This window comes from Myxine glutinosa, chromosome 11 (genome assembly GCF_964187855.1).
Source record: "Myxine glutinosa chromosome 11, kmMyxGlut1.1, whole genome shotgun sequence".
NCBI classification, from domain to species: domain Eukaryota; kingdom Metazoa; phylum Chordata; class Myxini; order Myxiniformes; family Myxinidae; genus Myxine; species Myxine glutinosa.
The window spans coordinates 121,285,762-121,313,616 of NC_136271.1; the positions used below are offsets into that span (position 1 = coordinate 121,285,762).

General features: G+C 44.1%; 1 protein-coding gene across 3 annotated transcripts in view; it reads left to right on the plus strand.

Annotated features, from left to right (window-relative positions):
• The window catches only part of LOC137436924 (autophagy-related protein 2 homolog B), a 174,123-nt gene that overhangs the window by 132,821 nt on the left and 13,447 nt on the right, over window positions 1-27,855 (plus strand). For all 3 annotated transcript variants that reach the window (XM_068131157.2, XM_078787075.1, XM_078787074.1), the window contains 8 exons: window positions 5,935-6,108; window positions 10,837-10,975; window positions 15,607-15,824; window positions 15,966-16,189; window positions 16,397-16,547; window positions 18,081-18,260; window positions 27,193-27,294; window positions 27,384-27,465. In XM_068131157.2, coding sequence (XP_067987258.2) covers window positions 5,935-6,108; window positions 10,837-10,975; window positions 15,607-15,824; window positions 15,966-16,189; window positions 16,397-16,547; window positions 18,081-18,260; window positions 27,193-27,294; window positions 27,384-27,465 — 1,270 coding nt within the window. The remainder of the gene's footprint in view (window positions 1-5,934; window positions 6,109-10,836; window positions 10,976-15,606; window positions 15,825-15,965; window positions 16,190-16,396; window positions 16,548-18,080; window positions 18,261-27,192; window positions 27,295-27,383; window positions 27,466-27,855) is intronic.

A 27,855-nucleotide genomic window follows, 5' to 3' on the forward strand; every position in this document is an offset into this window, starting at 1 on the left:
GAAATTGCCTTGTTTTTTAACATTATCTTCTATATATTCTAAATATATATCTGTGCAGTGTCTGTCTTGTGTTGTCTTGTCTTGTGTTGCCACAACTACTCCCTCAAACTTTTGTGAAATCGTACTATTCCAACTTGACCCACGGCGGGAGTATGCGCTCTACTGAGTGGCGTTCTAGTTTATTTGTTTGTGTCTGTTCCATCTATGCATTCGGACCCTGCAGGAACCAGTGCCACCAAACTGCATGGCCTCCTATTTCATCCAGTTGAAGATAGAGGGCTATATTTGGATAAGTAAAAAAAAAAAAAACAGATAATTGGCCCTCAGGCCTCGATCGAGTCTTGTGCTTATATACTGCCTGCTTTTTTTTCCCAGGAGCAATCGAGTTGTATATTTTGTTGAAGGGAACCTCAGACCACCTCTGCGCCAATCTATCCGTTGATACCCTACAAAATAGATATGATGCTTTTTTCCAATTTATAAAGGGGTAATTTTGCAATTAAAAGTTGACATCTTCAAGATTAGCTGTAACTTCGCACCAGAAAGTCGCCCGCCAAATCTGTGCCGTCTTCAGGTTATATCGCGGTACAATTTAACTCAAACGTCAAATAATTTTCTAATTTCTACAGATATGCCAGGTTGCTGCATACTTGGTGGTTGTATTAATACAAACCGAGATGGTTTCATACTACACCAATGGCCAAAAGATCCGAGGTTTGTCTGAAATACCCGTGTGTTAATCTGGCCTACAATATGTTCACTTTTGCATGGAACATTTTACAAGATGTTATGAAATAACAGAGATGGCTAGCGATCTTGGAGTTATTTGCCATGATTGAGAGAGCATGCCACCCACACGATAAAGCGGAATAAACAGCCGTCACTCGAAACTGTAGCACCATCTCTGTCGAGCTAACAGCATGTGACAAGGGTGATTTGAGCGGTTAATCAAACACCTCTGTTGACCTGCCGATGTCCGATCTCACCTTACCATCATCCCTCCCTCCCCCCTCCACCGGGGCGGGACATCGTCACAGCACGGACACGATACGGCACAACCACAGGCACAAATGGTGTCCTGGGAAATTATGAAACGGGAAGATCCTGCAACATGCAGGACACTGGTTCAGCCTGCAATGGTGGGCCAAAGCATTCATTGCCCATTTGGTCGGCGGTGTCTTTGTTTGTGCCTTGTCATGTCCATGCGACGTGCACCTGTTATGTTTTATAATAATACACTTGTTTGTATGTCTCTCTGTAGCAATCCTTCCAACCGATTGGTTGGACAGCTGACTGACTCCACATACCCACCCACGCATCCTGATGAAAAAGTCTTACGGCCACCATTTTAGTGCTCACTGCTATGTGAAGGCAAAGATGCCTCAGAGCTGTCATATTCACAATCGCTATGCACTCCTACACATGTTCCCTTCATTGTAAAACTACCAAATTGACAGTTAAAAGGATTTTGAGCCGATAGGTGTCACAGGCCTTGTGAAGATTGGCCTCAAATATAAAGACAGCGGTTTTGTTAACTTATGCACCCCCAAATAACTATGTGGCATTCTCTCAAGAAACAGTTTTGACATTCATTCTAAATTTGTCCAAGGCCTTTATTTACATTTTTAGATTTTCAATTCATAATATTCGATTTTTACAAAGCAAAAATGCTGTCATTCGAAATGCATTGAAAAGACATGTGCAAATTACTTCCATCTTTTCACAGAGGCTGAGTAACTGAGATGCATTTTCACTCCACTGCGCATGTGCAGTATCCCTTCGCACCCGCTTGAACGAGAGTGGACATTGTAAAGCGCTATTTCCGCAATTTGCATTGCATATTTCTTTATAATCCCAGCTGTGAGGATTAGCTGTTAAACCCCGTATCGTGCATAATGAGTGCTAAGAGGCCCGTGAGTGGTTCGCCGAAGCATACCTCATATCAAGAATTAGCGACAGAGTGTAACTTTAGCGGTGGAGTTAGATGTGGTGAAGCAACAATGCAAATTGGACTTATACATGGAATCCCTGCATCTGCTGTGCATTCGATTGTTAAAGGGTCTCCGAAAATGAGTGAGTTGGACAGGTGACCGTGATGGGCCATGACCTCTTCATAGTCATATTTATTTTCCTCATATTGCAAGGGATTGTGAGTTGGAAAGCTGACCATGACTAGCCATGACCTGCTCATGGTCATCTATCTTTTCCACATATAACAAGCATTCTGAGTATTGCGCTGCAATACATGTCCCCTACCGGCAGTCTGTCGTCCGGAAAACTGTTGGGGAAATTACCAAAGTTCAAAGTGCCATAACTTTGTCAGAAATGATCGAAACGTCATGAAGTTCGAACTTGATCTGTAACTTATCATGAGGAAACCATGTACCAAGTTTGAAATCATTAGCATTAAGAGTTTAGAAAAAAAGTCCGGAAAACTGTTCTTTGCGTGACGGACGGACGGACGGACGGAGGGACGGAGTGCAAACCTATAGTCCCCTCCGGTGTACACCGTTAGGGGACTAATAATAATAATAATAATAATAATAATAAAGGAGTCTTATATTGCCCCATCAAGCAGAATTAACGACCCTCGTGGCGCTTTACATTATCATGCGAACGCACACACACCGCACACACATACATTGTGTGTTGAACACAATGTATACACCGCACACACATACACACACACAGACACACCTTCACTCTTGCCCTATTCCTCTCCCTCCCTATTCAAAACCCACAGATGTGTACTCTCCCCTCCTCCTCCCCCTCCATCCCCCGCACACGTACACAGACATACTCTCGATCTCTGTCCCACCTCAAACCAAAGGGAAAACAGGACTTGGACTTTGAAAGACTTGTGAAACAGGTTTTGAGGGAGGTTTTAAAGGCATGAAGAGAGTCAACATGTCGAACAGAGGAAGGCAAGTCATTCCAGAGCAGAGGTGCAGCAAAAGAAAAGGATTTCTTGCCAAACGACTTGGTGCTGGTACGCGGCGGCTCAAAGGTCATAGAGTCGTCGCTTGAACGAAGCCGTCGCCGAGGTACATAGAGAGTGAGCAAATCGGAGAGATAGTGAGGTCCCGCTCCACACAATGATTTATAACATAGTGTGCAAATTTTGTATTGCACACGAGCAGAGACAGGCAGCCAGTGTAAAGATTCAAGGAGCTCTCTTAGTGGGATCTCTCTTAGTGGGATCTTAGGAGTCTCTCTTTGTGGGATATCTCGTGGGATTATGAGTTGGACAGGTGACCATGGTGGGCCATGACCTACTCATGGCCATATGTCTTTTTCACATATCTTGAGGGATTGTGAGTTGGACAGGTGACCATGACGGACCATGGCCTGCTCATGGTCATCTATATTTTCCACATATCTCGTGGGATTATGAGTTGGACAGGTGACCATGGTGGGCCATGACCTGTTCACAGTCATATATATTTTCCGCATATCTCGAGGGATTGTCAGTTGGACAGGTGACCATGATGGGCCATGTCTTGCCCACAGTCATATATATTTTCCACATATCTCAAAGAGGTGACTGTGATGGTTGAGAATGGGTTTTCGTCAATTCATGGGTGAATGTTTTTTTTTTTTTTCATTTTGTACACTTTGCCGAGGCTCGTTTAAGGGCTAACACATGGAACATATAACAAAGGGAGTGAGAGACAAGAGGGGGAGGGGTATAGAGAGGGAAGCACAACAACAGTAGGGAACAGGGACATCAGGAGATCTGTGGAAGAGGGAGGGATGGGATAGGCTACACGAGATAAACAAGATGGACATTACAGGGGCTTTCAGGAAAGAAAACAGTGAATTTGAAGGAGGTGGGTTTGGGGTGTATCGACAGGGGTAGAAAAGATCAAGGTTTTGGATGGGGGAAGATAAGAGATGGTAGTGAACAGATGGTTTGAAGGCCTGGATGGAGGAGTGGGATTGAAGAGAGTGAGGGAGTTTGTTCCAGAGGCAGGGAAAAAAGAGGAATGAATTCGAGTGAAGGTGAGCAGAGAGTCTTGATTTTTTGCAGTTTCACCAGAAGAGAGTTACTGGCAGACATTGTATGTCCTGCAGGAATATTTGGGGGACAGAGCACAGACAGCCTAGAGCAGGGGGTGCAAGGCTGGAGAGTTGTCAGTAGAAGATAGAAAGACCGTGAACCTGCCTGCGGTGAGAGAGAAAGGCCCTCAGAATCGGCTTCATCATGGGAGATACCAATGATTCTGAAAGCTTTGGTTTCTACAGCCTGAAGCCGAGCAGGATCACCATCCCAGAAGAGTATTCTTCACACCAGAAGAGGTGTGAAGCAGGAGCACCAGCCCAGAGAGGAGAAGAGTATTCCATCAAACTGCAGATGAAAGCCTTGTATGTGGTGAGGAGCTCATTAGTGCCAGGGAAGGACCGCACGACGGAGGATGCCCAGTCGGCGACTGGCTTTAGAGGCCAGCTTGTAAATACGGTTCTCCCAGGAAAGATCCTGACAGATAGTGAGACCCAAAAGCTTGAGTGACAGAACTTGGAGAGGATTGTTGAGAAAGTAGATGGGAGGGTTTTCCAGATGGTCTTTTCAGAGAGACATAGTGAGAGTGTGAAATTTATCAGGATTGAAAGACATGTTCCACGTGTTTGACCAGCTTGTAATTTTATCCAAGTCTGCAGAGAGTGAAGAGGCTGCTGTCTGCCGTTCTGAGGGATGAGAGAAAGAGCGGTAGAGAGTGGAGTCGTCAGCAAAAAGATAAAGAGGATTTTACAGAGAGTTGGAGAGATCATTGATGAGGATTAGAGAAAGCACAGGGCCCAAACAATGGCCTTGACGAACTCTAGACTGGACAGGAAGAGATGAGAGAATTCCATTTAGAGCCACACATTGAATATGACAGGAGAGGAAGTCTGCAAGCCATGTATAGAGATTTCCATGGATACCATAAGAGGAGAGTTTGGTGGGCAGAGTGGGGTGCCAGACCGTATTGAAGGCACAAGATATGTCAAGGGACATTTATCCAACCAAGATATTCTAGTTTTTTATTATTAATCAATTATCTGAAATTTGTAGAATTTGTTTTTCACTTGGAAGTCGTGGGTTACGATGTGTAAATAAAGGTGGAAAAGGTCTGGTTAATGCATTTTAATTCCAGGTTATAAGGCAACAAAAGGTGGAAATTTTGAATGGGGTTGTACACTTTCTACGGGCAGTGTAAATACACACATATATGACATAGATCAATTCTTTTTAAATATTTGTTCCTACATATTTTGCCTTATTATATCTGTGTATAAAACCTCCCTGTGATGTCTGTCCCACTGTTCTCGTCTCCACTCCTCCAGCACCCACACTCCCTCCCCGAGCAAATTTAAATTGATGGATTGTATTGATATGGTGTGGATGTAACACAGGATATGGAATGTTTGGGTTTGCCCAAAACTGATGCAATGCATGGTTCCTTGTGAAGAATTGACATCATTTGCCCACCATTCTCGAAAAGAAGGGGGAAATGGTCATCAAACATTTGTTGTGGTAGTAGTAATAGTACCACTGTCTTGTTGGGGTAAATGGCCTCCTCCAGTGTCCAAGTTCCTCTCTCTTCCTTGTGTAACAGTATGTTAATTGAGAGATGCATACCATAAGTAAAGAGAGCCGGACGTTTTGGGCGTTAACCTTTCGTCGGAGCAAAAGAGCAACGAAACGTCGGCTTCTCGGGACGATCGTTGGCATACTTCGATCAACGTTCTGTTGATTGCATTCACCATTTTGCACTGCCGTTGTTTATTTATGGCTAAAAATAGATGTATGTAAGTGGAAGTTTAATGGATCAATTGGATACAAGTCGTAATTTGCTTGATGCAATGGTGATACCCTCACATATTTTTCTTTACATTATCATTTCCCATTCTTTTTACGACACGTCTAATTGTGTCAAACTTCCTCCTTCGCAGACACGGCCACGCTTCGAGCTGAGCTGTTCCAACGATGTGATCCACATCCGCGTGTGCTCGGATTCCTGTGCCACACTTATGCGGCTCATTCAATACTTTGCCGCAGATGGTGATCTGTACCCTCCACCCCGGCCAGAGGAATCAGACCCAACTACAGTTGGTCCACAAGGACAGGTCTGTACCAGTAGCCATGTGTTTAATTTCGATGTGCAGTGTACAGTGCAGGAATTTTTGTACTGGCTTTGCACAGCTTAGGAGACACTGGCAACTCAGACAGATGGCATCAGGGACACCTCACATGCTAAGCTCACGCAGGATGCCACTTAGGAAGTGCCAGCAGACAACAGCTTGCAAAGGACGGCCTAGAGCACAGTAGAACCTGGAATAGCCTTAGTGGGGAGCCCGAAGCAGTTACACAAAGGACCATGCAGCCTCCTTGAGGGTGAACATGGCAGTGCAAGTGAGGCTTGCCCCACAGCCTCGTGCTTGAGGGACAAGATTGGGCCCAAGACACTGCCATGGGGTTTTCCAGTCTTTACTGGGAGAGGAGAGGGATCCATTGCTAGCAACGCATTGATTACATGAGTGTTGGAAATCAAAAATCCAAGTGTGAAGGCCCTGACCTCTTGTTAAATGTCTAATTGTCTTAAATGACTCAGTCAGCCAAACCTGAAACAGTTGAACTCATCAATACCAACGTAAGTCCACAATGAAGTGTCGTTGTATAATAAATCAATCTGTTATGCAATGAGAGTTTTATCTCATTTCTATTATCCTTTGGACTTTGGACTTTGGTTTTATCTCATCCTTTGGACTTTGGTTTTATCTCATCCTTTGGACTTCCGCTTCCGGTCCCTGGAGCAAGGAAGCGACTTCGACCTCTGCACGGCATCAAAGTTTAAGTATTTTTCCATTCGTGTCTTTGTCAAATTTCCACTCGTTATTTTATTTTGTATATGTTACTGTGTGTTTCGAGTTAGTGTTGGTTTGCAATTCGTGCAAACTTGTGTATAATTAATTGTTTTCTGTTCGCACCGCGTGCGCAACCTGGTAACTTGAGGCTTCCTTCCCTCCCCCCGTCGGTGTTTTGTGAATTTAAGTTCTTTCCTTCGCTGTATTGCTTATTTCTTAGATTTTCTCTTCTCCCCCTAACTTCCCCGAACATCGACCCTTGGTCTAACGTTTTAAATACAAATATGTATATCCATATATATATATCCATATATATATATCCAATCCATATATATATAATATATATATAATTGACATTATTATATATATATATATATATATATATATATATATATATATATATATATATATATATATATATTACATATATATATATAATATATATATATATAATTATATAATTATATTATATAATTTCGGGACAATTATATATACAAAAATTTCCATCTCTCCTCGCGGGCATGTGCTTATTGTCTCGTCCCCGCCCCCTTTATCTCCTTTTCTTCCACCTCTTTCTTCCATCTCCAGCCGATACTCGCCTTTCCAATTCTAGTTTCCTCCATCTCATTCAACCCTTTCTCCTTTCTCTGATCCACGCCCTCACTTCAGGGATTTTTCCCAGATTGTTGTTCATGGTTTTGTTTAAATATAATAATAATAATAATTCATTTATTTTGTATAGCGCTTTCAAGAAGCCCTCAAACATGTAAAATATGTTTAAACTTTCCCCTGCAGAGTTTTATTCAGTGGTTTATTACACCATGCTGTTTTCCTTCCTATTTAAAAGGCTTTTTTCAATTTCCTCATCAAATCATTCCATTAAAAAAAAAAATCAATCTCTTACAGTCATTCCTTTCGACATTCTCGAAACTCACCTTCATTCCACCCCTCCTCTATCGTTTTCAAACGGATCTTTGTCTTGAAAATCACAATAAACCCAGTTTGTAACAAATGTTCGTTTTTCATTAATCATCCACTTCTAAATTCCCCTCTCACCCCTCCCCTCCTAAACTCCCCCCTCGCCCCTCTCCTCCTAAACGCCCCCTTGCCCCTCCCCTCTAAATCACCCCCATTCGCCCCTCCCCTTCAAAACTCCCCATCACCCCTCCCCTTCAAAACTCATCAACTTATGGTTATGACTAACTTCCCTGCAAATGTCTGCTGCTCTTCTTCTGCTCCAATCGGTTCTTCTGATCATTTCCTTGTTAAAGTGGACATCTCTCTGGCCATTCTCAGAGAGCCTCTTCAGCGCCGAGTCTGGCATTTCACTCAGGCTGACTGGCTTGGTCTTCAAGCAGCCATCAATCATCTGGACTGGTCTCCTATCTCGACTGCCTCTGGCATCAACTCTTCCTGGGAATTCTTCCAAAGTAAACTGCTCTCCCTCATGCACAGATTTATCCCATATCGTCTTCAGTTGTCATACCCTTCCTCCCGTCCATGGTACACTGAAGCTTGTGGTGAGGCAGTTGCCCTGAAGCGACTTGCCTACACTTCATGGAAGGCGAATCCAACTGAAGGTAATCTCAGTTCCTTTCACAAAGCTCGGAACAAGTGTTTCTACCCTCAGGAGAGTCAGGAAACAATATCTCTCTATTCTCAAGACTGAACTCTCAATCCTGTCTCCCTTCTCCAAATCCTGTTGCCGTCTGGTCAAATCAGTTTCTGGTGTTTGTTCCCCTGCATCCCCTCCCTTACCTCAAATGGCTACGCAGCTGACACCGCACATGAAAAAGCTGAATGCCTCAACTCTGTGCTTGCCTCAAAATCTTGTGTCCCGAACCCATCTCTCTCTGTACCCACCTTACCCAGTCGAACCCAGCTGCTCCTGGACTCAGTGTCCTTCTCTCCTGACAAGGTGGAGACGTTTTTGTCAAACCTCGACTCTGATTCTGCAACTGGACCAGACGGCATCAGCCCACGGGTCCTAAAACCCTGCTCTGCCGCTCAATCTCACCCTCTCTCTCTGTTCTCTTCGCCCTCTCTTTTGCTCAAGGTCATCTGCCAACTGTTTGGAAATCAGCCAACATCACCGCTTTACACAAAAAGGTGCAAAAACAGATCCTTGCAACTACAAACCAATCCGCCTGCTCCCATTAATCGGCAAGGTCATGGAATCCATCATTGCTTCTGACATCAAATACCCTTCCTCTTCTCCAATGGCTTGATCTCGGATCATCAATTTGGATTCAGACCAGGTCATTCTGCTCTGGACATGCTGCTTCTGCTGTCTCAATATTGGATGGAGGTCCTCAATGCCAAACAGGAAATCAGAGCTGTCTCCCTTGACATATCATGCGCCTTCGATACGGTCTGGCACCCCGCTCTGCTCACCAAACTCTCCTCCTATGGTATCCATGGAAATCTCCACACATGGCTTGTGGACATTTTCTCTGGTCGTAGTCAACGTATGGCCTTGAATGGTTTTCTCTCATCTCCCCTTCCTGTTCAGGCTGGAGTTCCGTTAGGCAGTGTTCAGGGCCCTGTGCTTTTTCTGGTCTTCATCAATGATCTCTCCGACTCTCTAGAAAATCCTCTCTATCTCTTTGCTGATGACTCCACTCTCTGCCGCTCCATACCCCATCCCTCAGATTAGCAGTCCGCAGCCTCCTCACTCTCTGCAGACCTGGACAAAATCACAGACTGGTCAAACTAGTGGAACATGTCTTTCAATCCTTACAAATCTCACACTCTTACTATGTCTCTCCTAAAAGACTGACTGGACAACCCTCCCATCTACTTTCTCAACAATCCTCTCCAAGAAGTCTGTCACTCATGCTTTTGGGTCTCACTATCTGCCATGATATTTCCTGGGAAAACCACATTTCCAAGCTCGCCTCCAAAGCCAGTCTTCAACTAGGCATCCTCTGTCGTGCGAAGTCCTTCCTTGGCGCACCTGAGCTCCTCACCACATACAAGGCTTTCATCCGTAGCTCAATGGAATACTGTTCTCCTCTCTGGGCTGGTGCTCCTGCCTCACACCTAGCTCGGCTTCATCCTGTTGAAACCAAAGCTTTCAGAATCATTGGAATCTCCTGCGATGAAGCTAACTCCGAGGGCCTTTCACTCACTCACCGCAGGCAGGTTGGTGGTCTTTCTGTCTTCTACCGACTCCTCTCCGGCCTTGCTCCCCCAGCTCTGTCTGTGCTCTGTCCCCCGAATATTCCTACAGGTCGCACAAGATCTGCCTGCAACCCTCTTATTGTTAAACTGCCAAAATCAAGACTCTCGATTCACCTTCACTCTTTCATTCCTCTTTTCTCCCACCTGTGGAACAAACTCCCTCACGCTCTTCAATCCCACTCCTCCCTCCAGGTCTTTAAAACAGCTGTTCACCACCATCTCTTATTTTCCCCCATCCAAAACCTTGATCTTTTCTACCCCTGTTAATTCACCCAAATCCACTTTTTTGAAATACCGACTTCTTTCCTGGACGTCCTTGCAGTGTCCATGTGTTTTTTACCTCTCCCACTACCCCCCCCCCCCCCTCTCCCATGCCTCCACCCCCCAAGCCCTCTCCCTCCCACAGATCTCCTGATGTCCCTGCGCTCCAATCTTGTACTTGTGTGCTTCCCTCTCTCCCCCCATCTTGTCTCCCACTCCCTTTATCATATGTTTTATGTGTCAGTTTGTCTTTTTGTGATCATTGTTAGCTCTTACACGAGCCTCGATCTTGTATACAAAAAAAAAAAAAATTGCGATCGCAGATGTACTTGTTATTTGTCCTCTAAACTCGCCCCTCCATTTCTTTCCCCATTGACAAAACTATGCACCCTGTGTTTGCCGTCCACACCTTATAACATCCATTCTTTCATTGCATTATTTTGTTTCCTTAACAACTGTCCACATGCGTATATTCACTTTGCTTTATATAACATTAACTGTTTGAAATGTCCGTTTTATTACCCCCCTTGGATTATGTTCACGCAGGCAGAGGCAATGTCTCCAGGACCGGCTGGAGGGCCTGTTCTTGCAGATGGTGACCCATCCTCTTTGTCTGACCTCATGGTGGATGCGATGGAAGAAGAGCGTGGTCTCATCTCTCCCACAGCTGACCACACTGCCAACGGTGAAGCGTTTTTTTTTTGTTTTTTTTAAATGAAACGTCATGCTATGGAGCCCCCATAAATTACATGATTGACGGATCTGAAAAATGATCTGAATATTGTTATATGATCCGACATTGTGTATATAAACTAATTCATCTCAGGAATAGTTTTGTCGGGTGGGGAGGAAGCCTGTCTAATATCCTCCCAAACATTTACTGATCAAATAAATGTGTGAACACCACATATTGAGGGGTTGAGCAATGCAGATCTGAAATAGGCAAAGCAGCCAACCTATCTCTCCATCGGTCATTTAAGATCTGAGTGCACATGGCAAGTGTCAATCATGAAAGAAAGCCGTTATTAGCTGAAATGTTGAACTTTATGAGCCTTTTTGAGGCAAAATCATCAAAAAGCACAATCAGTTGATTGTGTTTTTGGTTTCCATTCTGTGGCTCTTGCATTTTCAGTGCTAGATGATGGGTTGTCCCCCCCTTTGGAACTCAAGAAGAGGCACCTTCGAAGCAGCAAGTGAGGCTGAATGAAAAATCGAGCAAACACAATATTGCGGAGCACGCCTTGAAATCGCAGGGCCTTGTCACACAAGACTCGCAAGTCCAAGCCGCCCTGAAATCATTCTGACACAAGATCCTTATATAATCGAACAAAGCCTAAAAAAGCCTCCGCTGAAGTAATGACCTCAGACGGGAGGGCCGAGTTTGAAGACACAGATGTGTGAAAATAACATATTTCTCAAGCTCCAATTCCCAACAACCTGGGCTTTCAAGGCCCAGCGATGCGTTCCCATAATAAAGTTCAATGGTATTTAACTTGGCAGCAAGAGCCAGGCACATACAAAATCAAAGGATACATATTAAATCATACTGTTCGAGGTTAACTTGCAACAATTCCCATAACTTTTTCCCTTTAGAAGATGCTGAAAAAACGTCTCCCAGGCTGGATCTGACCGAGCCGTGGACAACATGTTTTGCAGTTGAATCTAACTTTTTTGAAGCAAGCAAAAGAAAGACAATTATATATATATTTCTCAGGTGCCCTGTGTCACGTGATGTGCCCCCCATGCCCCCCGACACTAGATACATACAGCCATTGCTGCATACCCTCTTTGCTTTTTTGTATACATAGTCAAGGCTTATGGAAGAGCTAGTACTAATACAATGAATAGATCAGGACACAACGGGACAAAAGGAACAGCAGAGAGAAGGGAGAAACCACCAACAGTGGAGCCGAAGGCCAAGACAACCAATGAGTGGGGGGAGGAGAGGATGCATGGGTGGACAAGATGGATACAGAAGGAAACTCTCAGGAGGGAAAACTGGAAATTTGGACGTAGGAGGATTTGGGTTGGGTGTAGGTAAACAAGAGTAGAAAAGATCAATGTTTTGGATTGAGGACTATCTGAGATGGTGGTGACCAGCTGTCTTGAAGACCTGCAGGGAAGATTGAGTAGACCCTATTTCAAGATGTAAACTATGAAGTCGACTCTATTTATTGTTCTGCAAGACTATACTGATGCAATCCATGGCTGGACACAGAAGTGGCAGATTTTCTTTTTTCATGAAGGCAAGAGTAAAGGCATCCACTATGGGAAAGAAAATCCTCATTGAAACTGCACCTTGGGCCCAACATTCGAAGTGTAAAGTTTATCAAATGCAACTGAGGAAAAAGACAGAAAGTTGTTTGATTCAACGTTGACATTTTCTCGGCATGTTGCAGAGGTATCTGGGAGGATTGCCATCATCGGGTTTTCCTCTCAGGCTTGGAAAACAAGGGTCTTGGTCAATTGTACAGAACTATAGTCCATCCGGTCTTGGAATACTGTGTTCCCCAATAATCAAGTGAGATGAGGATAGACTACAGAAAGTTTAACATAGGGAAACTCAACTATGGCCTCATTTGCAACACTTCAAGTATCCAGCCAGACAGGGAATTGACCATTCACACACTGGAGTGACTCGACTATAGAAAACAGAACTAAATTGATTAAAATCTTCAAAATAACGAAAGGCTTCAATAGAATTGACACAGAGAGGTAGGTTCTTTGCTCGAGATTTGGTTTCCAAAACAGGAAGGCATTCAATGAAGTTGAGAGAAATGACACTGCAATACTAGGCTTAGATAGTTTGCTTTCTCTGTATGAAGCATTAATAATTGGAATTCACTTCCAGAAGATGCAGTGTGTGCTGACACAATTAATCAGTATTAGAATGTGTAGAAATCATGTGCCAATGAATTCCTACTCACTTGTGGTTGTACGGTGGCTAAACAAATGTAGGCAGCCCCATGGTCCCAATTACGCTCTGTGAGCGAAACATTACGCTCCACGAACGTGTTGCAAAATGTTGAGTCTCAGCGGGAGAAAATACAAATGCCCCGGGCTGACACGAGCGGTGAATAAGAGTGAATATTCCACAAAGTAAAAGTGATCCGAAGTGGCGGAAGGAAAATGGAAAAGTACTCTGAATCGATCGGTTGTTTCTGGTTTTAAACCACGTCCAGCGATCAGAATGAATGTAGAAATTTTGTATGTAAAATAGAAGCCACTACGTTAACCCCCTTCTAGATTGCTGGAGAAGGATGAAAACTATCGATAATCCAGTACTAGTAGTACATGGTGAAATAATTGCATGCGATAAAAAAATAAGCACCTATCATGTGGATCAATCCTTCAACCTGTTGAAAGAACCTGTGTAAATTTATCTGGCCAGTGTGCGTGTCTCCCAGACCTAGTTTTTCTGACTTCTGTAGACGTAGGTTGACTCGCAGGAGTATATGCAGTAGTAGGAGTGGCATGTCTCGTGGTGGAGGAATGGTGCTTTTCTCCAGCTGATTGTACTCAGTTAAATAATCACCCTCGAGTGGCCTTCTTTCTGCTGACTGTCGATCAATGCTGACTGACAGACTCCCATTTGCCCTGTATGTCAATAATTAAATACTTTGGAGTTCTGCGTATCACTCTACAAGGTCCGTATCACTCTGGTATCGATGTGCGAACGTGAGAGTGCATCAACTACCACATTATCGAGTCCCTTCACATGCCTGATGTCTGTTGTGAACTAGGATATGTCGTTGAGATGACGAATCTTCCATGGGGAGTGATGATCAGGCTTTGAGTGCAAGGCATACACCAAAGGTTTGTGGTCGTTGTAGATGAAAGTTCTTCCTTCCATTCGATGTCTGAAGTTCTTGATGCTGAGATACATAGCTAATAACTCCCGACTAAAGGTACTGAAGCAAGTCTCAGCCAGCTGCATTTACTTTGAGAAGAATGAGGGTGTCTGTCGTTCTCCGTCGACCAGATGTTGGAGTACACCACCAACACCCACATCCAATGCGTTCGTCATGAGGCACAAGAGAGCATCTGACTTGGGGGATGGACAAGGATGGTAGCCTGAGCCAATTTAACTTTCACATTTCAAACGCTGAAAGCTCTCGCTCACCAAGGGTAATAGGCTGGTTCTGCCTTTTCTTATCCCTGAGCATGTCGGTGAGGCGATTGAAGCATATCAGTCCAGTTGGGAATGAAACGACAGCATAAGAAAACCAGGCCGAGAAATTCTCTCAAACTGTGGAGCGATGTCTGTGCTGGGAAGTCATGGATGCTCTTCACCTTGTCTGGTAGAAGACATATTCCCTGCCCATCTACTACATGGTCTAGTAAAGTGAGTGTGGATATTCTCACCTGACAATTGGCTAAATTGATCACTACACCATACTTAGCCAGCCAGTCGAATAAATGTTCTAGATGTGTTTCATGTTTGGCTTGTGTAGAGCCAGCTACTAAGAGGTCACCGAGATAGGCATAAACGAGAGGCAATCCTCGTTTGACATTATCGATGAAATGTTGGACTGAAACGTCTGAGCTGCATTATGTAGACCGAATGGTATACGAACAAATTCAGAGTCCAAACGGTGTGGTAATGGCCGTCTTTACAGATATCATCAGGGTTGACGGTTATCTGATGGTATGCTTGAACCAAATATACCTTAGAGAAAACTCGACCACCTTGTAGAGAAGAAAAGTCTTGACGGTGTGGCACCAGATAGCGATCAGGCACAGTGGATTTGTTGAGTGCCTCTTAATCTCGATAGATAAGGCCGCCAGTCTCCTGGTGTCTTCTTTAGGACCATATGTAAGGGGGAGGACCAGTTATTGCTAGATGGGCGTATGATAACGATACCACACGTGAGTATAAATTATGCATGTAAAAATAGAAGCAATTACAAATGCACTAGATGCCTAGATAAACACTAGGCCAATCACCATTCGAGGTTCACTCCTTCTAGTCAGTGAATTGGTAGTCACCTTTCAGGAGGGATGTGCAAACACCTGCTTATTGTCTCAAAATCATTTATGATAATTTGTGGTTCCCCCTTATTTTCATATATTTTTGTTGTTTTGCTCTTATTTATGATTCCTCTATGCCGTGTAAGCAAAAACATTCTGCACAGTCACAGCATAACATTTACTCATCTTTTTTCCAAGTTTATTTGTGTGTTCTTTTGGCCAGATCAACAAAGAGACAGAGCATTCCAGTAATACTTTATAACCAAATCCTGATTGAATACAAAAAGGTGGTGGCTTATTGTTAATGATTTAGCAAATGTCTTGTCTCACCATGACTATGTGCAGGTCTTACGGATGAGGTGCAGATGGATGCACACATTTCTGACCTGTTCCTTTTCCCTGATGAAAATGGCCTCGGGGGGTTTGTGGAACCTCAGTTGATCCTGCGGCTGCCACCTCGCTCTGAACTCTGCCCCTCTTTACCCCCTGAGAATGCAGCACCTGACTATACCCCAGACGATGGAGAATTCTGTATCTTGGAGGCACCTGGAATGGGGATACCGGTATGAAGGGGATTAGGATTACTCATGGTGTTTACAGGAATTTAATGTGCCTCATCGGTGTTTAGGAATGTAAAAGCTGACCTAAAACCCACAGCTTCGCAACTTCCATTTTAGTTGGGATATGCCGTCCTTTGTATGCAGGCAAAGGATGGAGAGCCTGTTGTAAAACAGCTTGTGGATGGTGCTATTGTCGTAAATGAGGATCACTTCTACCGGCCACTTAGCCGCTCAGACCTCCTCCGCCCCCCACCACACTTTCCCACACCTGAAGCGTGTTACACATTACGGGAGGTTTCTATCGTGTGTCATCTCTATGGAGGACGTGACTTCACACCCACCTCCACATTTGCAGCACCTCTACATGGGTAAACGTATATCAGTCTATCTTCCACATTTATGCCAGTGGCAAAATAGATGACTGTGTCATCAGCTGATCATATTTGAGCATCTGAGCTGCATGCTATACGTTTTGTTGGACATTTCAGCTATTTGAGCATTTTGGAAAAGGATAATGATTATCATTGGGATTATTTTGGCTGTTCAAAAAAAGCTTATTGACTGTCACACTGCAGTGCAAAGTATTCCTCTGGGACGAGCCCACGTGTTTTGCCACACCGTCTTCCCAGTAGTGGAGCTGGCACAAGGTCCAGCCGCAGCAACTGGCAAACCCAAGGGGGACCTGGGAGGAACCAAGATGTGCTGATGGAGATTCAGCTTAACAAGGTATATTTAATGCCTGTAATATCTTAATTTGCCCCACATATATGTATACACACACACACATACACACACACACACACACTAACCACAGAAGGAGCAAGACCAGAAAGGAGGTAGTAGAAGACAGAGAAAACACCGACCTCTCTGTGATGGCAAATTGAGAGGCCAATAGACAGCTTCATTGCGGGAAATTCCAATTAACTTGAAAGCCTTGGTTTCCACGGCGTCAAGCTGCTGAACAAGATGTGAGGCAGGGGAGCCACCCCAGAGGGAAGAGCAGTGCTCCATCAAGTTACTGATTAAGGCCTTGTAGATGTATAGGAGTTCAGGTGTGCAAAGGGAGGACTTTGTACAACGGCGGATGGCCAGTCGGTGGCTGGCTTTGGAGGCCAACTTTGAAATGTGGGTTGCCGAAGAAAGATCATGGCGGAAAGCGAGGCCCAGGAGTTTGAATGACTGAACTTCCTCAAGAGGGTTGTTTAGAAATTAAATGGGAACGTTTGCCAGATGGTCCTTTTGGAGGCAGATCGTATGAGTGTGAGACTTGTCGGGATTGAAAGACGTATTCCAAGTGTTTGTGATTTTGTCATGGTCTGAAGAGAGGGAAGAGGCTGCAGGCTGCCTCTCTGAAGGATGAAGGATGTCACAGCAGAGGGTGGAGTCATCAGCAAATAGATAAAGAGGATTTTCCAGAGAATCAGAGAGATAATTTTGAAGATCAGGAATAGGACTGGGCCCAGAACACTGCCTTGGGGCACTTGACAGGGAGAGGAGGCGAAATGATTCCGTTGAGTGCCACACGTTGCCTACGAGAGTAGAGGAAGTCACCAAGCCATGTGTGGAGTTGCCCTTGGATGCCATAGGCAGAAAGTTTCGAGAGTAAGGCAGGATGCCAGATTGTATCAAAAGCACGAGATATGTCCAGAGAGAGACGGCCCCCAAATAAGGGCCTCCATCCATTGCTGGGCAAGTATAAACAGCATGTTCAAGGTGAAGTGACCTGGTCTGAAACCAAATTTGTGATACGAGATGTGATTGTTGGAGAACAGGAAGGAATTCATATCAGCTGCGATGATGGATTCTTTAATGTTGTTGTTTGATTTATTTATTTTTCCCCCTGTCTTGTGTTGTGGATATCAAATTTTGTTTTTGATTGTAGATACTGCATCTTTTCTGGTGTTCTTTGAGTGGTGCATTTCTTTACTCACTTGTTAATCATGTTGGCCATGTGGGAGTTACCTGAAGATCATGGAAAACTTTAAGTTACCCTTATTTGCATGACATTTACAGCTTTGGATTACCAAAAGGCTGTTGTGATGTTCTATAAATTTCTAGTATCACAAACAAGCATTTTCATACATTCTTTTATAGTATCCTGAATATTTTCTTTGTTGTCATGTTGTTCACCTGTTTAAAAAAAATACTTCTTGCTAACAGAAATGGCCATTTTTTTTCGAAAAAGGCCGTTTATCACAATGGGCATTTTTGATACATGAGAATGAATGTTTGTACCTTCTTGGTCCGACATGTTGCCAGGTGCGGTTTCAGCACGAGGTGTACTCACCAGTGCTGGCGATGACTGACCAGCCGGTATCACGGCAGGTATTTATAGTCCAGGATGTGGAAGTACGGGACCGGCTTGCCTCATCACAGATCAACAAGTTCCTCTACTTGTACACCAGCGAGCGAATGCCACGCAAGACATACGCCAACATGGTAGGCATGTTTCAATGTTTTCAGCTGAAATATATGGAGAAAAGTGGTCGTCATCGACCACCCATCAAAAGGGAATTCTGAGGTGGTCACATATTATTAAAACAATACGACAAGCAATGAGTCTTTGATAAAGCCATTTTAAGTTTGCAGTGATGGTGCTGAAATAGACCTTGGAGCATGTGCAACAACGATCTGTTGGTGTGCATTTCCTGTTTGTGAACTGTCGGTTTTTTTGGGGGGGGGGGGGGGGGAGTTACAGAGATTGGGGCTCATGGTAGAGCTGAATGACGGTGTTTGAGCTAAAGGAGTTGGCATACAAGGGAGCACGTAGGAACAAATAGGGAAGGAACAAACTCTGGCAGCATAAGCTTTGACATACAGATGGGACAAGGGAACATGTGGGCTGAGTAGACAATGACCCTCTAAGCACACAGGAAAAGCTAACAAAATTAGGATAAATATGGAAGATTGGGTGCAGAGGAGATGGGAATCAGAATAAAATTCATTAGGAATAGGAATAGGGGAAGAGATGGTAATGGCTTACCATTTGCGAAGAACATGATTGGACAGACTCAGGGAGTTGACTCCAAAATTGAGAGGAGAGGGGGGGAGTGGAACACAGGGGAGCTTGAGGGCAAAAGTGTGGAGATGAATAGTTCCCTTAGATTTGGGGTGGGTAATAAGGTATTGGTTGCTGACTGAGTAAATGTGGCCTGAACGGGCTCGTGAGGGACAGAGAGCTTTGAGGGGACAATACGATAAATGAGGCAATTTAATAAAATGTTAAGCCACCAAACATGTCTGCAGAGGGAGAGAACCAGGCCTTGCACATCATTCTGCTGCTTTGTTACTCCATTTAGCTTCAGATCTTGGATTTCACTGTGACCAAGAGTGGTCTAAGATGAGATCATGTGGCACCAGCGCACAAGGGACACCCATACTCTATGGCACTGCGGTTGAAGACTTCGTCCATTAGGATTTTATAGCGGCTGAGGAACAACATGGCTTTGTGGAGGATTCCAAGGCCCTTCCTTCCCTGCAGGCTTTGAAATGTTATCAGCCTGGAAAAACGCTATGGTAATTTTTTTTTCCATCCAAGGAACTCCAAAGACTGAATCCCTGCCAAAGTTTGATTGCAGGAGTAAACTAGAACGGCACTCGGTAGAGCGCATGCCTCCACCATGCTGAACCGTTTACATTTTGTATCCACTGATAGTCCAGATCTGGATTCGGACCTGAACCAAAATCTAATTAGTAAGGTCAATATACGAAAAAAAACTCACCTAACCCCAAAAAAATTGATACAAAAGGTTTTTCAATGGATTCTGGTACCATTGGGCATGCTAAATAACATACTAAAAATCTAGTAACATCTGACTTCCGGAAAGGGGTAATTTTCAAGATGGCGTCCAAGATGGCTGCCGGGAGCTTAAAATGGCCATATCTCAATTATTATTCAACCTAGAAAGGTGGTTTTGGTGTCTAACCCTAGGTTTTAGGGCCCAAGGAATCCAATTGAATCAATAAAATTACCATCAGTTAATTATTTATTGTCAAGTCCAAGATGGCATCCCAAGGTGACATCCTGATCCACTAAAATGGCTCTGTCGAATAGTAGTCAACCTAGAGAGATATTTTCAGTGTGTATACCTAGGTTTAAGGCACCCAGGAAATCATCAAAATTACTTAAATAAGCACAAAGTAATCAGGTAATCCAGTAAGCCAGGTTTACCAGCCCATTAGGCATTTGTTGTCTTATACTGTTAGTCGCTATTCATCGTCATCCTCCGACTCCTCTGGAAGAAACTTGTTATGTGGATTGTCACATTCTTCAAGTTGGCACGGTCCACAGGCAGTAGTACATGGTAGTCCATAATCGTCTACAAGAGCAGCAGAGTGTCTTGCAGGCAGTGGAGCAGTTACAATGAATGACCTTCAAGAGACTGTCTGGAGCAGCGTTCATTCTTGACATAAGTGGGACAAACTGACTATCCTGCAGGCTCCACCCCCATTTCATGGCATCCATACCCTCTTCTTTTCCCATCCACACCATGATCTGGTAGTACGCTCTACGACAGTGAAGTTTGGTAGCAGATTCAGTTGGGGGCAGACGTTCGGGTGTTACAAAAGACGAAGCAGAGACAACCTTCTTGCTGAAGGTGTTATATCGCATTGTTGCAAGGGAATCTTTGCACTTGCCACCAAAGAGGATATCCATTACTCGGCATCCAAGGTCATCGATCACCTCTGTGGTCTGGTTTGGGATGGTGAATGTGTTGGCACAAGACCGAAGGACAGGGTCTCCTTTTCCAAGCTTCTGGAAAGCAGTCTTTTTGCCAACACCAAAAATCCGAGAAGTCGTGTCACAACCAGTCATGGCATGGATGAATATCAACTGAGAACACATGTCATGTCCGAGGATTTCTTTTAGACGGTTGATGTCATACACTTTAAAACTGCCATCAGCTTTGGACTTGTCTGATCTGAAATAAAGGCTCTTACTGTCTCCCTGCGCATAGTAAAGGAGTAAGACAAGGAGATCAGTATCTTCTCCAATCAGTGTTGTGGTGTGTCGAAGAGATGCCTCCACTGCAGCCTTTACTATATCTACGTCAGCATCTCCAGGTGCATTGACCACAGTGCAATACCTTTCTCTCAGTTCATCACTTATCATCCCGATCAGTCTCTGTTTATTGATATCTCTTGACAGGACCTCCTCCTTCTTGCCTGAGAACTTTGTCTCAGCAGTGAAGCTGACAATGGGATGAATATTGTGTCCTCTTCTCTGATGCGTGTTGTCTTTAATAGACGGCCCTTCCTCATAGCCATCAAAGACAATGGTCGTAGCTGAACCATAATGCTGGATGGTGAAGTCAGCATACGACTGCGCTATTTCACCATAGCTTTCTCCACTCTTCCATGGTATTCTGTGAAGGAGTGAACCTCCATCAAGGACGTGGATCTCCGTTTCTGGTACAGAATCTAGGATGGCATCACTTGCATGATCACAGATCGTGTGAGCTAGTTGTGGCTTATCAGCCTTTCGGAAGACGTTTCTGGCTTCAAAGAGGGCAGGAGGGAAAGGACTGAGCTCATAACTCATAACCTCCTGCAATGATAGCTCTCCAGTTTTGGAGACTACCAGGAAACGTTGAAAAAGAAGTGCAGAATCAATGGTTCGATCAGGAGCGACCTTTATAGCTGATGTTTGTCCAAGGGTTCTGGCTTTATCCTTTCTACTGAATGAGAATGTGAATGCATACTGTCCAATCATTTTGTGCATGATTTTGCATCCAACAGACTCATATTCATGCACATTCACACCTTCCTGAGCCACAACACCAGTGACAATGTTCTTTAATGAAGAGTCTGGCGAGAAAGGTGAGCATCCTACAAGTTTTGAACTGATCTCCTCCAGGTCAGCAGCGTCCCTTTTCATCCTTGACTCCGTCAAATCCTTGTGCTGTTCAGATGTCGTGTATGACAGGTTTGTGAACTCCTGCATTGCGATATTGTACTCTGATGTTATGGAGCTTGACATGGTCCAAAGGGCTCTCTGCTCTTCAGACAATCCGCTTCCGCGTGTCAGACCTCCAGTGGTCTTCAACGACCTCATCAACGTCTGCTCAATGACAAGATCTGAACTGAGGCCTGCCCATAACTGGCTGCTGCGACTGATAACATGAAAACCCTTTTCGAATTTTCTGAATATGTCTGGGTGGTTGATATCAAGCTGACCCATCTCTTGGACATAGACGTATGCTGATTTCAGGTAACTGTAATGCCCAGCTGCGGCGAATATCGGAATGCAGTCAGGAACGGCGCATAGGTGCATCAGCCAAGAACCTGTTCGATCTGCCTTTATCAGTGACATAGCAACTTTTACCATGCTTTGGTAATTCAGCCACAATTGACTTGTCTTGGACCTAGCACCCAGTTCCATCTTCCTTTTCTCCAGCTCTTCGTTTATTCGACCGAGGGTCTCTGAGGTGAACACAGTTTCTAATGTCATCTCACCGTTCAATAGTGCAGTATACATCCCTTCAGACTCTTCAACCATTGCTGCAAATTCGGGACTATCATCTGCCATCTCTGACACTATCATACGGTTAAGACATTTGTCTACAAGAAGATGGCCACGGAATGCTCTCTGAACCGATTTGCCTGTCATCATATGGGCTACGGCATTTCCACCATAGACTACCTCTAGAATGTCCTTAAGTCCTGTGCCCTCCATCAGAGTACCAATCGCTCCTAGCAAATTCATAAACGTGTGAAAGCAGCCTAGCAGCAGGACAATGGATTTTAGGTGGCTGTCTGGTGGTGAATCCAGGATTATTTCTGTCGCCTTCCAATATAGGGGCTGGTCGAATGTAACTACTGGGGCAAGGTGGTGCATGGACGCAAGACCAGAAAGGAACTCCAATGTTGACAGAATGCACGTCTTGTCCCCCGAGTACATGTCTATCATCGGTAGATACCTGACTGAAGACTGGCCTGGGTGTTTGTTTCCCTGCTAAATAATGTGCATCATCCCCTGCCATTTTACACCTAAGGTTGAGTACCAGTTCACTGGTAATTCCCTGTTTGTCGCTAAAGGCGGCAAAAAGGGTTGGCGTCAGGAAGGGCATCCGGCCGTAAAACATTGCTTCAAAAAGGGGACCAAAAAACAACAACAACCACGGTTCCCGAAAAAGGCCAACCCCTGCTTGCGGGGAAAAATGGCCTCTAAAGGCGGGTTTTTTTTATATTTTTATCCCCTGCCAACCTGGTGTGGCCTGTTTGAAGTTGAACGACAACTCCCAAAGCAGATCAACCTTCATGTCACATTCAGTGAAACTCGGAAGTTCTGTGAATGTGATGTCTCGGCGAAGGTATTTGGCAAAACGATGATCTATTATCGCAACCTTTGACTTCTCTACAACATTCAGTTCTGTTGTTTTGTGCTTAGGGATACTCTGGTCTGTCTTCTGTCCTGGTGTCAAGGCAGCTATCATGCCCATCCCATGAAATGTTCCTTTCCCATCGATTGTAAGAATGTTATGATCTACATTGTCTGCTGCGAATAACAAGGCCATGTTCAACACATCAATATCCTTACCAAGCATGTTTGGTGCAGCACAATTTGCAGCATTCTTTTCAAACCTCTGAATTTCGCCATAGGAAGAGCAGAACCCCATCTGACACAAGGTATCCACAAAAAACCTAGACCGATTTAAGTGGTGCATTTGCACTGAAAGGCCAATTTGCAAAGGGGCAAGGACAGCTCGTGGTCAGACTGCCTGTATGATTGCATGGCCAATGCTAGCAACTTTTCGCCATGTGTCTTTACCAACAAATAAGGCCTTTAATACAATGCAGAGTGATTCTGGAATGTAATCAAGAGCGGGCTGGAGTTTGAGTGTCTCTGTAGTCAGTTACTGATCGTTAACGGGTGGCACATTTGTCTTGATGTCACGTTTTATGAGCCTTGCAGCTGTCTCAAGTATTGCTCTCTTCTGCGACTCTTCATCACCTTCTTGGTTTGTGCTGTTGAAGTATGATCTGAGGATGTGTGACGTTTTCTCTCTCATTGTCACTATGTCATCTAAACCTTCTCCTTCTGCAATATATATGCAGTTCCCATACCATTCCTTCAGCTTTCCTTTTCGGTATTGATTACCATAGGGGAGGGAATCGGCCTTAGACAAATACTCTTTCATTTTACACCTAAGGTCAGAAACAGTCAGCTGTTCATCATCATTCGCTGCAAGGTATGCACACATCTTTGAGAAGGCTTGTTCTTGGTCCTCATCTTTTGGCCTTCCAGATTTCCTCCGCTTTGGATCAGGATCTGTCTGAAATTGCAGGGGTATATGACGGCCACACCTGAAATGGCTGCTACAATCTTGATGATACACGCAGTCTGCAGCGTGTAGATCCCCATGATAGTATTCAATTCTACCTTTGACCTTGAAAGACCACTCATCTTGCCGGTTATCACAGCATAGCAATATTTTCTTTGCAAAGATATCAGTTTTCACATAACTATAGTCTGCACTTCCTTCCTGAACACTAGTGCCGCAGAAAAGGCAATCAGTTTTGCTATTGAACGGACCTTCAGAAACCCTAGTACTCCTTTTAGTGGTACTGGATTCACCACTCTGTTTCCTCTTTAAATGAAGATCAATTTCTATACTGTTTGTGTACATTTTGCGACAGTTCAAATGCACTTTACAGCCAGCAGTCACAGCAATGGTGTCACCTCTAGCTTCACCTCTAGCAATGGTGTCACACTAGCTTCATTGATCCCATCAGCACCCTTTTGGCGAATCTTGCCTGCATCACCTCCATCTTCCAATTTGCCTTGACAAATGGGACAGATCTGGTCACTGCAGGATGCACTCATCTTGTACCTTGAAGAAAAAAAGAAGAAATTAATACACGTATGATTAGTGCCTTAACAAAATCATAACGAAATGCAAATAGCCTCTAGAATGGCCAATATATGGAAAGTAACCACCTAACCTGCCAAAATTAGTACAAAACTCTGACTTCCAAATTCTTTTTGTTTCCTGAAGATGACCACTGAGAGTTAACTGCAACAAAATTTGAATATACAACACATGGAATTTTCCACACCCTTGAATATACTCAAATTGCCAAAAAGCCACCCTTATGGGTGGCACAGTCCTACTACCCTGAACACATGGAGTGCCCTCCTCCCCCCCCCCCCCACCCCCCCCCCCCAGGCTATAGCTGGGAAAGGTTGTGTACATTTCTTTTGGAAATGTCTAAAAAATATGGATTTTGTTTATGCATACATGTACCAAATAATATACTTATTCCTTTTGAGATGAAAATAAATTGTTTGTCTGATTTTTCAGTCCCCCCCCCCCCCCCTCCCCAATATAAAATAGTCTGTCCCTTGCCATTACCTCTCAAGCTTTGTACAAACCTTTGTCTGTAATGATCACTGAATACTGTGGACTGGAGTCACAGGTGGCAGTGGTGTAGAAACATTACACTCTTATCTCCAATCTGAAACACACACTTGGTTCATTAGCTGGTGAGTCGGAGGATGACGATGAATAGCGACTAACTGTATAAGACAACAAATGCCTAATGGGCTGGTAAACCTGGCTTACTGGATTACCTGATTACTTTGTGCTTATTTAAGTAATTTTGATGATTTCCTGGGTGCCTTAAACCTAGGTATACACACTGAAAATATCTCTCTAGGTTGACGACTATTCGACAGAGCCATTTGAGTGGATCAGGATGTCACCTTGGGATGCCATCTTGGACTTGTCAATAAATAATTAACTGATGGTAATTTTATTGATTCAATTGGATTCCTTGGGCCCTAAAACCTAGGGTTAGACACCAAAACCACCTTTCTAGGTTGAATAATAATTGAGATATGGCCATTTTAAGCTCCCGGCGGCCATCTTGAAAATGACCCCTTTCCGGAAGTCAGATGTTACTAGATTTTTAGTATGTTATTTAGCATGCCCAATGGTACCAGAATCCATTGAAAAACCTTTTGTATCAATTTTTGGGGGGTTCAACCATATATTATTGACCCCTCTAAATCGGCTTGTTCTTGTCACCTGACCAACTCATCCAACAAGTTGTCATAACTCTTCCACAACGTTTTGAAATATCATACCAGATGAGAGCGCCATATATCGTTTTGGCCCCCATCTCTCAATGGTGAAGAATCACTGAAATATTTTTGAAATCTCGTATCTGGATCTGGATCCAGATCTTCACCAAAATCGAATCAATTCGTCCTTGTCACACACCCAACCTGTCCACCAAATGTCGTCTGATCCCGTCCATAACTTTTTGAGATATCCTGTTATATATCGGTTTTAGCCCTATCTTTCAATGGTGAAGAATCACTAGAAATTCTACGAGCCAGATCCGGATTCGGATATTCACCAAAATTGAATCAATTCGTCCTTGTCGGTTTCCCGGTGTGTACCCCGGTTTAGAATAGGTACACCGTATCCCTGCGCATCGTAAGAGGCGACTAAGGGTTGGCGTCAGGAAGGGCATCCGGCCATAAAAACATTGCCTCAAACAGGGAACCATGATTGTCATGGGGCCCGCAAGGCTAACCCCCGCTCTAGCGGGGAAAATGGCCTTAAAACGATCATTCATATTCATTCATTCATTCATTCATTTCGTCCTTGTCACACACCCAACCTGTCCACCAAATTTTGTTCGAATCCGTCCAGAACTTTGACATAACCTGCTCACAAACAGATAGTGGTGAAAACATAACCTCCGTCCACCTTCAGGGGTTAGACAGAGTGACTGTGTGACTTCAAAGCAGTGAATGACATATCGCAGGTGATTGACCGATTTTGTATTTCCTTCATATCAGCGGACATGAATGCATGGGGCTATAGCCTTCCTTTCATTGGTGTGAGAGACCTTTCGGCAGAGAGTTGAGTCTGAAAAATAATCTACAGGGTTTTCCGAAGAGGCCGAGAGGTCATTAATGTAATCCATGAACAGAATAGCTCCCGAAACACTGTCTTGAGGGACATCAATCCTTATGGATATGGCAGGAAGTAGAGCTCTATCTAGGATTACACATTGCTTGCGTGCATTATCGAAAATCCACCAGCCAGTCACACTTTGTCAGAAAATTTGAACGATCACTGCTGCATGTCACGTGGTGTTGAATGCTCGAGATATCCATTGAGATTGCTCTTTCCTCTTGCTCGAGGTTCAATGGCCATCCATTGCTGAGTTTTTATACTGTGTACATTTAACTGGCATGGTAGTCAAAATCAAATGGGGTGATCATCATCAAGGTTCCAATGTCATCCCTATGTAGTTTCTTTTCCACTGAGCCTGGGTTATTGTGCAACTTGCATTGTCATGGCAGTCATTATGTTCAGCACATTCGTGCTAACATGTTCATCTTGTTTACCAGATAACAATCAAGGCATTGCACGTCAAACCAGAGTCTGGTCTTGCGACGCAAGAATGCCGACTACGAATCTCCATCCTGCCGTTACGACTCAATATTGACCAGGTATCGACTGCTGGACAGTTTTTGCTTCATGTTTGCATCTTTAGTTAATGGTTTTCCGGAAATCCTGACCCCTTCGCCTTTCCTCCCAGGATGCGTTATTCTTTTTGAAAGATTTTGTCACCAGCGTTGCTGCTACAATGGAGTCTCTTGGCTCAGATGTCGTTGCAGATGGTGAGTCATTCTCAGGGGTTTTATTTGATTTTATTTATTTATTATGTTGTATATGTTCTATTTTCCTCATTGTTTTGTTATGTTTGCATACGTACTTGTTTTTCTGTTTTATATTAATCCCACCTTGTGACCAGTCATATTTACTTATCATTTGTAACTAATGACTGCAATTCCAGCCATGGCTTTATAAATGATTGCTTCCTTGTCGTCCAGGCGAGCGTCCGTCAACTTTTGGTTTCCGTCAATTTCAAGGAGAACGGCTTGTCAGATTAAATCCATTTTTGCAGTGTGTGTTGGGGTTGAGTAAAGGAAGGTTCCTTTCGAAAATGGGCGCGCTGCGATTTTCAATATGGCCACTAGGGCAGCCATCCGGGCGTCCGTCAACTTTTG